Below are 12164 nucleotides of genomic sequence, written 5' to 3'. Positions count from 1 at the left end.
ATCAGGCTTAATCCAGCTGATGTATGCTCTTGATGATGTATGGGCTATTGCGACATATTCCAAACAAGGAGTGAGATGAGATGGCATTTAGGTTTCTAGGTTGGTAAATGGGAAGAAAATTGGGGATGCCGTGCAGACATGGTACAAAGAAAATATTGAGGGACGTGACTTATCAGCAGCAGTACATAGTGTACGTATATTTTCTCCCCCTTTCCGCCATCGATAGTCGGCGCGTCTGTGATGAAAATATTATGTATGCGACCACTTCCAGACCACACGCGCATTTCAACCTTTCCGTCACTTTCACTCATCAACTCCAGAGGAAAATGGTCAAAATCTTTTGCTTTCCCACTGCCGCCCTACCTAGCTTTGGGACGATTTTTTTTGACGAAGTAATTTTCATGATAAATCTGGTGGTGCCTTTTCTTGGTAATCTTGAGCAACAAGGTGCAATACATAACGCGCTTGCTCTGTGTTCACGCACCGGAAGAATCAACCATCATTCAAGTAGGAACTGAGTGCATTAACGCGCTCAGGATGATTCATACAGATGGACATGTCCACAAGTGCCCCACAACAAAAAACAAGGTTCTGCTTACAAAAGGGGAAAGAGCTCCGACTCTTCAAGACCGCTGATCCAGTGGCAAATTTCCATAATTTAATCAGCATACGGTTAAGTCACAGTGTAGGATAAAAAATAAATTTATAAACTAAATAGCATACATTTGCCATGCCTATACATATATATGCATAGTATATTCCATAATTTGTGCTATTTAGGTGGCACTTCTCTTCGTTTTTGTTAGTGGAAGACCATGTCAATTTACATATATCCATAGGAAAAAGAACATAACAATAGGCTAGAGAAAATGTCCCATTATTATAAACAGTCCATGCACATACATACATAAGAAGTATGTCGAGTCACGTCCATCGATAAACATGAACAATCAAAGAAGTCGCTACACTCATCGTGGATACATGGATAAAAGATAAGAGGAGTGGAGTACATGAAATACAAAAAGATTCATATCTTCACTATCTAGATACCGGGATACGGTGATATGATGTAATGGCGCCACTTATTCCAGGAATAACATGTTGTGACGATCCATAAGCTAGCTCCACACTCGGACAACATGTAATCTATCAAATGTCAGTTGACGGTGGTTTTCCCTTTGGTGGTGGCTCCGGTTTGGGTTCAGGCTTGGGCTCTGGTTTTGGTTCAGGTTTAGGCATTGGTTCCGGCTTCGGCTCCGGCTTGGGCTCTGGCTTTGGTTCAGGTTTAGGCATTGGTTCCGGCTTTGGCTCCGGTTTGGGCTCAGGCTTAGGCATTGGTTCCGGCTTTGGCTCCGGTTTGGGCTCAGGTTTAGGCATTGGTTCAGGCTTTGGCTCCGGTTTAGGCTCTGGCTTAAGTTTGGGTCCAGGCTTGGGCTCGGGCTTAGGCTCGGGTTTGGGCTCTGGTTTAGGCATTGGTTCCGGCTTAGGCTCTGGCATAGGTTTGGGTTCAGGCTTGGGCTCTGGCATAGGTTTGGGTTCGGGTTTAGGCTCGGGTTTAGGCATTGGTTTAGGCTTAGGCTCTGGTTTTGGCTCTGGCTTAGGTTCCGGTTTGGGCTTTGGCTCAGGTTTAGGTTCAGGCTTGGGTTCCGGTTTTGGCTCTGGCTTAGGCAGTGGTTCAGGCTTGGGTTCAGGTTTGGGCATTGGTTTAGGTTCAGGTTTGGGTAATGGTTCGGGTTTTGGTTCTGGCTTAGGTTCAGGTTTGGGTTCTGGCTTAGGCAATGGTTCGGGCTTGGGCTCTGGTTTCGGCTCTGGTTTGGGCATTGGTTCAGGCTTGGGTTCCGGTTTGGGTTCAGGTTTTGGCTCTGGTTTAGGTTCTGGTTTTGGCTTTGGCTCTGGCTGTGGCATGGGTTTCGGCATTGGCTCCGGTTTGGGTTCGGGCTTTGGCTCTGGGTACGGCACAGGTTTAGGCTCTGGCTCCGGGAGCTTCTCGACCTCAGCAAGGCCTCGGCCAGCAGCGGCCGCTTGGTGGAAAGCGGAGGCTGCCACTACCCCGACGAGGAGCACGGCAAGGAGGCGATGCCTCGCCATTGCCGCCTGCTTCTTGTGCTCGCAGCTAGCACTGTATGCTTGCTTCTCTGATCTGCTCTTGCCTGGAAGGATGGATAATGGATGGGTGAGCTTGTGTGTGTTGTGCGGAGATACATACTATGTGGTGGTTTATATAGGCCGGAGGACTGGAGGAGCCAAGCAGATTTGGACGCGTGTACCCTCTCGACCAGTGATCAGTGCCTATGGGTGGATGGATGGACCTGCTTCATTCACCTTCTCTTCTGCCTCCCTCTCCCGTCCGTACCATCTCTCTTCTAGACTGAAACAGCACGCCAATTAACGTGAGTTTTGGAGAAGAGACTGCTAATAACTTAGCGTGTAGACGCCGGACGGCTAGCTGGTCACCATCTGGCCATAAATCCATGTCGCGACCTTAATTTCTCTTAATGGCGTGTACCATTGACGACACATGATGTACGCAGGTCAAGTTTGAGGACTGATTCAATAACTGGCTGTGCAGCTAGCTGATGATCGGCGGCTGGCCATGGAAGTTTGACATTAAGGGCATCGATACCTTTGACAGTAGCGCGTACTCGATCAGGGGCATCGATACCTTGTGCTATCTCCACAGCAATCTCTTCGGTTCAATTCAGACGGTAGAGGAAATGTCGCCGGGAATCAAAGGAGATGGACCCATGGATGGCACCTAAGATGCACAGATGCGATTTGTATCGTTGTGGCGTGCAGTAGATCGAGATGGAAGTTGCCGGTAGGTACAGGTCGACATATAATTACATACATACAAGAACATACATCGACAGACACAGTACGGGAGCAACGTACGTAGAGCGGGGCCGGCCTACCTAGAGGCATCCTTGTCAGATGGACGGGGGCGTTCGCCATTTCCCGTTTGTGAGGGGGACGTACATTCAATCCCGTGGATCCGCCCAAAATTTTCCATGGACTCGTTGCGCGGACACGAAAACGACCTCGCATCCGCTACTCACTCCACCATGGCATTTCTTCTACGCATGCCTCCCCTCCAGAATTGGTTTCTGTTGTAGCGGTAGGGCAAGGGGCATCTCGTGCGCGATAGCTACTGCTCTCAAACAGAAATCCGGCGTATCTTCTTGTTGTTGTTGATTAGTATGGCTGGCAACTCGAGTGCCGTCCGTACGTCCTTCTCACTCTTGTTTTGCTTTTCTTCTCTTGCCGTGTGCTTGTGTCAAATCTTGTTGTCATTTCCCTTTTACTGCTTGTGTTTCCATCTGCCCGCCGACAAGTACCTAGCTAGGTCTTCACCATTTTCTTCCTAGTTCAGCGACAGAGAAAGATGCATACTCCTAGATGGATGGATGTGCAATTAATTAACTTGACATATAGCAAACCCCACCAGCTAGCGGCCCAACCAACATAGTATAAAATCTAAGATATTTGTAGCAGGACATAATGAAAACGGATGGGTGGATCGACATGACCCTATTGAACTAGTTTCCAAATAAGTTCTTAATATTTGTTGGTGATGAGATATTAAAAGTTTAAAACCCATATGAACAATACTCCATCAAATCTTTGCAAAAGGACATGTGGTCTATTGTTTCGTCACAAAAACAACACTTCGTACATCCATGAAAATTCCGTTTTCTTTACTATTATATGGGGATTGGTGGTGTTGGTAGGTAAAAAAAAACCGGAACAAATTTTGATACGTCAAAAAATCGGTGGTACATCAAAAAAATCGGTGTGTTTCCTTTCTTCCGTCATCATGCGTTCGAATCGTACGAACAAAAAACCAGCACTGATTTCGTGTCTGCTCCGGTCTCACCAAAACACATCGTCACGCAGGGACTCTCCCTTCCCGCACGGATATATATTGGCCCCTGGTCCCGGGTTATATGTAGATAGAGCCCTCACGGCTGGAGAAGACGCGTAATCCGCCGGCGGTGCAGGTGGCCCTGACGGCTGCGAATCCGGTGTCTACGACTGCGTGGCCGTGCCGGGTGGTTGTCGGTCGGCCCTCTGCGCCTCTCCCTCCCGGTGGCTCACGTTGGCGGCCTACTTCGGGGCTGGGGTGGCGGCGGACAACTCGTCGACGGGTCTGTGGTCGGTGGTGGCCTCTAATACATTGCAAACGTATCTATAATTTTTGATGCTCCATGCTTATTTTACACTAATTTCTATATGTTTTGTTTACACTTTGTTGCACTTTTATACATTTTCTGGAACTAACCTATTGATAAGATGCCACAGTGTCAGATCCCTGTTTTCTGCTATTTTGTATTTCAGAAAAGTTATATAGGAAATATTCTCGGAATTGGACGAAACAAAAGCCGAAGTTCCTATTTTACTGTAACGAAGATGGAGTCCGAAGGGAAGACGAAGAACCGCCACGAGGTGGCCTCACCTGCCCTTGGCGCGGCCCACCCCTGGTCGCGCCTAGGGGTGGTGTGGGCCCCTCGGGCACCCACCGACCTCTCCCTTCCGTCTATTTATTCACCAGTTCGGGAAAATCTAAATACCCGAGCCTCCATCCACGAAAAGTTCTATCGCGGCCGTCATCGCCAACCCTAGCTTGGGAGGGTTCTGAAGCTCTTCCCGGCACCCTGCCGGAGAGGGAAATCATCACCGGAGGCCTCTACATCGCCATGCACGCCTCCGAAGTGATGCGTGAGTAGTTCATCTCTGGACTACGGGTCCATAGCAGTAGCTAGATCGTTGTCTTCTCCAATTTATGATTCATGTTTAGATCTTGTGAGCTGCCTATCATGATCAAGATCATCTTTATGTAATGCTACATGTTGTGTTTGTTGGGATCCGATGAATATTGAATACTATGGTTGAGATCGATTATATACTTGTCATATGTTATTTATGATCATGCATGCTCTGTGTTGGTAGTACATACTCTGGCCAAGTATGTGCTTGTGACTCCAAGAGGGAGTATTTATGCTCGATAGTGGGTTCACGCCTCTAGTAATCTGGGAGAGTGACAATAACTTCTAAGATTGTAGATGTATTGTTGATACTAGGGAGAAAACAACAATGCTTTATCTAAGGATAATTCTATTGTTTGCTTTACACATATTGCTTAATGCGATAATCTGTTGCTTGCAACTTAATACTGAAAGGGGTGCGGACGCTAACCAGAAGGTGGATTATTAGTCATAGACGCAGTTGGATTACGGTCTATGTATTATGTTGTAATGCCCAAATGAATCTCATAGTAATTATCTTGTCATGTGTGGTCTTTATTTTGTCAATTTCCCGACTGTAATTTGATCACCCAGCATGTTACTTATCTTTATGGAAACCTTAGAATTGGTAAACTAGAGGAGACTATGGAAACTTTAAGTTCAATTTTTTCTTCTCTCGGGTTTAAGACAGAGAAAGCTTTTGTGGGAAAGAGCAAAAGTTCATGTATGTTCCCAAGGTGCCTAAACCAAAACCTCATAATATGTTTAAAATTGATAAAACTTTTAGTGCAACTAAGAGTAATTTACATGTTGAATCATCTCCAGGGTGTCTAAAGTACCTATTTTTACAAGTTGTGTTTTAGAGAAGGTGATTGATCTTGATGTTTCTTCACTTGAAAATACTTGATGTGAGCTTTTTTTCTGCGCCTAACTGAAAGGCGTTAAAGAAAAGCACTCTTGGGATATAACCCATGTTTTATTTATGTAATTTTCTTTTGTTGAGTCTCGGAAGTTATTGCCTTTGTAATAACCTCTCCTTATCATTTTATTTCGTTTTTTTGCCAAGAATAACCTCTAATAGGAAGGAAGTAAGATTTGGGGAAGTTCTTTGTCATGAAACAGATTCTGTGTTGTCACCAAAAAAAATTGTATTCCCAGCAAGAACATAATTTTGTGTTGCTAATTTGTGAGCATATGCCCCGGATTATTTTCTAACTTTCGTTAGTTTTGCACTTTTCGATCTGAGGAACAGAACAGTTTCGAAAAAATCGATCTTTACCTGCTGTTCTGTTTTGACAGATTTCTGCACTATTTGCATTTGCCTCTTAATCTCTTTCTTTTTTAGTTCTTTTGAGAGAAAGAGAGAAGAAGTTGCTACAGTAGCTAATGTTGTAATGGATGTTTTATATAAGTTAGAACTGAACCTAGTTGGATTTGTTATTTTGATTGCACTAATGTTGCTAATGAGAATTATGTGAAGTTTTGTATCAAGGAAGTTTTCAAGTGTAGGGGGAGAAGAATGATTTAATGAGATGAAGTATGGACAAAAGCTTAAGCTTGGGATGCCCATGTCACCCTGATGCGTGTAGTTAACACACGTCCGTTGGGAACCCCAAGAGGAAGGTGTGATGCATACAGTAGCAAGTTTTCCCTTAGTAAGAAACCAAGGTTATCGAACCAGTAGGAGTCAAGGAACACGTGAAGGTTGTTGGTGACGGAGTGTAGTGCGGCGCAACACCAGGAATTCCGGCGCCAACGTGGAACCTGCACAACACAATCAAAGTACTTTGCCCAACGTAACAGTGAGGTTGTCAATCTCACCGGCTTGCTGAAATCAAAGGATTAACCGTATAGTGTGGAAGATGATGTTTGTTTGCGAAGAACAGTAAAGAACAATTGCATTAGATTGTATTTCAGATGTAAAGAATGGACCGGGGTCCACAGTTCACTAGTGGTGTCTCTCCCATAAGATAAATAGCATGTTGGGTGAACGAATTACAGTTGGGCAATTGACAAATAAAGAAGGCATAACAATGCACATACATATATCATGATGAGTACTATGAGATTTAATCGGGGCATTACGACAAAGTACATAGACCGCTATCCGAGCATGCATCTATGCCTAAAAAGTCCACTTTCAGGTTATCATCCGAACCCCTTCCGGTATTAAGTTGCAAACAACGAGACAATTGCATTAAGTATGGTGCGTAATGTAATCAACTCAAATATCCTTAGACAAAGCATTGATGTTTTATCCCTAGTGGCAACGACACATCCACAACCTTAGAACTTTCGACATCTGTCCCGGATTCAATGGAGGCATGAACCCACTATCGAGCATAAATACTCCCTCTTGGAGTTACAAGTATCAACTTGGCCGGAGCCTCTACTAGCAACGGAGAGCATGCAAGAATATAAACAACATATATGATAGATTGATAATCAACTTGACATAGTATTCAATATTCATCGGATCCCAACAAACACAACATGTATCATTACAAATAGATGATCTTGATCATGATAGGCAGCTCACAAGATCTAACATGATAGCACAATGAGGAGAAGACAACCATCTAGCTACTGCTATGGACCCATAGTCCGAGGGTGAACTACTCACACATCGATCCGGAGGCGATCATGGCGATGAAGAGTCCTCGGGGAGATGATTCCCCTCTCCGGCAGGGGTGCCGGAGGCGATCTCCTGAATCCCCCGAGATGGGATTGGCGGCGGCGGCGTCTCTGGAAGGTTTTCCGTATCGTGGCTCTCGGTACAGAGGGTTTCGCGACGAAGGCTTTAAGTAGGCGGAAGGGCGGAGTCTGAGGAGTCACGGGGGCCCCACACGCTAGGGCCGCGCGGGGCCCCTCTAGGCGCGCCGCCCTAGTGTGGCGGCGCCCCGTGGCCCCACTTCGTTTCTCCCTCGGTCTTCTGGAAGCTTCGTGGAAAAATAAGCCCCTGGGCGTTGATTTCGTCTAATTCCGAGAATATTTCCTTTGTAGGATTTCTGAAACCAAAAACAGCAGAAAACATCAACTGACTCTTCGGCATCTCGTCAATAGGTTAGTGCCGGAAAATGCATAATAATGACATATAATGTGTATAAAACATGTGAGTATCATCATAAAAGTAGCATGGAATATAAGAAATTATAGATACGTTTGAGACGTATCAAGCATCCCCAAGCTTAGTTCCTACTCTCCCTCGAGTAGGTAAACGATAAAAAGGATAATTTCTGAAGTGACATGCTATCATAATCTTGATCAATACTATTGTAAAGCACATGAGATGAATGCAGCGATTCGAAGCAATGATGAAGACAATGAGTAAACAACTGAATCATATAGCAAAGACTTTTCATGAATAATACTTTCAAGACAAGCATCAATAAGACTTGCATAACAGTTAACTCATAAGAAATAAATTCTTAGTAGAAAGCTTTGAAACAACACAAAGGAATATATAAGTTTCAGCGGTTGCTTTCAACTTCAACATGTTTATCTCATGGATAATTGTCAACACAAAGTAATATAACAAGTGCAATAGGTAAACATGTAGGAATCAATGCACACAGTTTACACAAGTGTTTGCTTCTAAGATAGAAAGAAGTAGGTAAACTAACTCAACAATAAAGTAGAAGAATGGCCCTTCGCAGAGGGAAGCATGGATTACTATTTTTGTGCTAGAGTTTTTCATTTTGAAAACATAGAAACAATTTTGTCAACGGTAGTAATAAATCATATGTGTTATGTATAAGATATCTTATAAGTTGCAAGCCTCATGCATAGAATACTAATAGTGCCCACACCTTGTCCTAATTAGCTTGGATTAACACGGATTATCATTGCATAACATATGTTTCAACCAAGTGTCACAAAGGGGTACCTCTATGCCGCTCGTACTGAGAGGTCTAAGGAGAAAGTTCGCATTGGATTTCTCGCTTTTGATTATTCTCAACTTAGACATCCATACTTGGGACAACATAGACAACAGATAGTGGACTCCTCTTTTAATGCATAAGCATTTAACAACGAGATAAAATTCTCATAAGAGATTGAGGATTTGTGTCCAAAGCTGAAACTTCCACCATGATTCATGGCTTTAGTTAGCGGCCCAATGTTCTTCTCTAACAATATGCATACTCAAACCATTTGATCATGAAAACCGCCCTTACTTCAGACAAGACGAACATGCATAGCAACTCACATGATATTCAACAAAGGAAAAAGTTGATGGCGTCCTGATACGTCTCCGACGTATCGATAATTTCTTATGTTCCATGCCACATTATTGATGATATCTACATGTTTTATGCATACTTTATGTCATTATTATGCGTTTTCCGGAACTAACCTATTGATGAGATGCCGAAGGGCCAGTTCTTTGTTTTCTGCTGTTTTTGGTTCCGAAATCCTAGTAAGGAAATATTCTCGAATTGGACGAAATCAACGCCCGTAGTCTTATAATTGGACGAAGCTTCCGGAACACCCGAGAGCCGCCGGAGGGGAGCCACGGGGCCCCACACAACACCCTGGCGCGGCCAGAGGGGGGGGGCGCGCCCCCCTTGTGTGTGGGCCCACCAGGCCCCCTCCGAGGCTGCCCTTCCGCCTACTTAAGGTCTCCGTCAGGAAAACCCTACCTCGTTCGACGAAACCAGAGAAAACCTTCCAGAGCCGCCGCCATCGCGAAGCCAAGATCTGGGGGACAGGAGTCTCTGTTCCGGCACGCCGCCGGGACGGGGAAGTGCCCCCGGAAGGCTTCTCCATCGACACCACCGCCATCTTCATCAATGCTGCTTGTCTCCCATGAGAAGGGAGTAGTTCTCCATCGAGGCTCGGGGCTGTACCGGTAGCTATGTGGTTCATCTCTCTCCTATGTACTTCAATACAATAATCTCATGAGCTGCCTTACATGATTGAGATTCATATGATGATGCTTGTAATCTAGATGTCATTATGCTAGTCAAGTGGATTTTACTTATGTGATCTCCGAGACTCCTTGTCCCACGTGTGTAAAGGTGACAGTGTGTGCACCGTGTGGGTCTCTTAGGCTATATTTCACAGAATACTTATTCACTGTTATGAATGGCATAGTGAAGTGCTTATTTATATCTCTTTATGATTGCAATGTGTTTTGTATCACAATTTATCGGTGTGCTACTCTAGTGATGTTATTAAAGTAGTTTATTCCTCCTGCACGGTGTAATGGTGACAGTGTGTGCATCGTGTAGTACTTGGCGTAGGCTATGATTGTGATCTCTTGTAGATTATGAAGTTAACTATTTCTATGATAGTATTGATGTGATCTATTCCTCCTTTCGTAGTGTGAAGGTGACGAGTGTGCATGCTATGTTAGTACTTGGTTTGGTTATGTTGATCTGTCATGCACTCTAAGGTTATTTAAATATGAACATTGAATATTGTGGAGCTTGTTAACTCCGGCATTGAGGGTTCGTGTAATCCTACACGATTAGTGGTGTTCATCATCCAACAAGAGGGTGTAGAGTCTAGCATCTATCTATTTATTATGTTATGTGATCAATGTTGACGGTTTCCACTAGTGAAAGTATGATCCCTAGGCCTTGTTCCTAAATATCGCTATCGTCTGCTTGTTTCTTGTTTTTCTTGCATCTTTACTTCCTGCAATATTACTACCATCATCTGCACGCCAGCAAGCACTTTTCTGGCGCCGTTACTACTGCTCATATTCATTCATACCACTTGTATTTCACTATCTCTTCGCCGAACTAGTGCACCTATTAGGTGTGTTGGGGACACAAGAGACTTCTTGCTTTGTGGTTGCGGGGTTGCATGAGAGGGATACCTTTGACCTCTTCCTCCCCGAGTTCGATAAACCTTGGGTGATCCACTTAAGGGAAACTTGCTCGCTGTTCTACAAACCTCTGCTCTTGGAGGCCCAACAACGTCTACAAGAATAGAAGCACCCGTAGACATCAAGCACTTTTACGGCGCCGTTGCCGGGGAGGAAAGGTAAAAGGCACTCATACTCCGGTCCCAGGTAAAGTACTTTTCTGGCGCCGTTGTGTGTGTGCTCGAAGCTATTTCCTTTAGATCTTGCAATTGCATCTTTTTGTTTCTTGTTTACACTAGTTAGGCATAATGGAAAACAACAAAAATATGAGAGATCTTTATGAACTTTATCTTGAATTAGGACATGATGTGTTTGAAGAGAGAATTAAAAAACCCATGGAACTTTATATGCACGCTAATGGGAATGTTATTAATATGAATGCTTTGAACACCATTGTTGCTAATGCTATGGAAAATGCTAAGCTTGGGGAGGTCGGTTTTGATGAAAATGATCTCTTTAGCCCTCCGGGTATTGAGGAGAAAGTTTATGTTGATTATGATATGCCTCCCATATATGATGATTATAATGATAGTGGTCTTTTGGTGCCACCTACTATGGAGGATAAAGTTTATTATGATTATACTATGCCTCCTATATTTGATGATGAGAATAATAATGATAGCTACTTTGTTGAATTTGCTCCCACTACAACTAATAAAATTGATTATGCCTATGTGGAGAGTAATAATTTTATGCATGAGACTCATGATAAGAATGATTTATGTGATAGTTATATTGTTAAGTTTGCTCTTGTTGCTACTGAAAGTTATTATGAGAGAGGAAAATATGGTTGTAGAAATTTTCATGTTACTAAAACACCTCTCTATATGCTGAAATTTTTGAAGCTACACTTGTTCTATCTTCCTATGCTTGTTACTTTTTTCTTCATGAACTTGTTTATTTACAAAACTCCTATGCATAGGAAGCATGTTAGACTTAAATTTGTTTTTAATTTGCCTCTTGATGCTCTATTTTGCTTCAACTACTATTTCTTGCGAGTGCATCATTAAAACTGCTGAGCCCATCTTAATGGCTATAAAGAAAGAACTTCTTGGGAGATAACCCATGTGTTTATTTTGTTACAGTACTTTTATTTTGTATTTGTGTCTTGGAAGTTGTTACTACTGTAGCAACCTCTCCTTATCTTTATTTTATTGCATTGTTGTGCCAAGTAAAGTCTTTGATAGTAAAGTCAATACTAGATTTGGATTACTGCGCGAGAAACAGATTTCTTGCTGTCACGAATCTGGGCCTAATTCTCTGTAGGTAACTCAGAAAATTATGCCAATTTACGTGAGTGATCCTCAGATATGTACGCAACTTTCATTCAATTTGAGAATTTTCATCTGAGCAAATCTGGTGCCATTTTAAAATTCGTCTTTACGGACTATTCTGTTTTGACAGGTTCTGCCTTTTATTTCGCATTGCCTCTTTTGCTGTGTTGGATGGATTTCTTTGTTCCATTAACGTCCAGTAGCTTTGTGCAATGTCCAGAAGTGTTAAGAATGATTGTGTCACCTCTGAACATGTGAATTTTTATTATGCACTAA

The 12164-nt window shown here is 43.3% G+C and overlaps 1 protein-coding gene across 1 annotated transcript; it reads right to left on the bottom strand.

The window, feature by feature from the left end:
- Positions 1-861: 861 nt before the first annotated feature.
- Positions 862-2182, bottom strand: LOC124707894 (protein TsetseEP-like). The gene has a single exon (XM_047239587.1). It carries the CDS (start codon positions 2086-2088, stop codon positions 1150-1152), a length of 939 nt encoding a protein of 312 aa, XP_047095543.1. The 5' UTR covers positions 2089-2182; the 3' UTR covers positions 862-1149.
- Between the last annotated feature and the right edge of the window lie 9982 nt (positions 2183-12164).

This window comes from Lolium rigidum, chromosome 4 (assembly GCF_022539505.1).
Source record: "Lolium rigidum isolate FL_2022 chromosome 4, APGP_CSIRO_Lrig_0.1, whole genome shotgun sequence".
NCBI lineage: Eukaryota > Viridiplantae > Streptophyta > Magnoliopsida > Poales > Poaceae > Lolium > Lolium rigidum.
The sequence above is the reverse complement of the archived record's forward strand: the minus strand, read 5'-3'. Positions and strand labels throughout refer to the sequence as shown.

What these genes read in the sequence shown, in the direction of transcription:
- LOC124707894 (XM_047239587.1), bottom strand. Translation starts at nt 2,088, where the DNA reads ATGGCGAGGCATCGCCTCCTTGCCGTGCTCCTCGTCGGGGTAGTGGCA.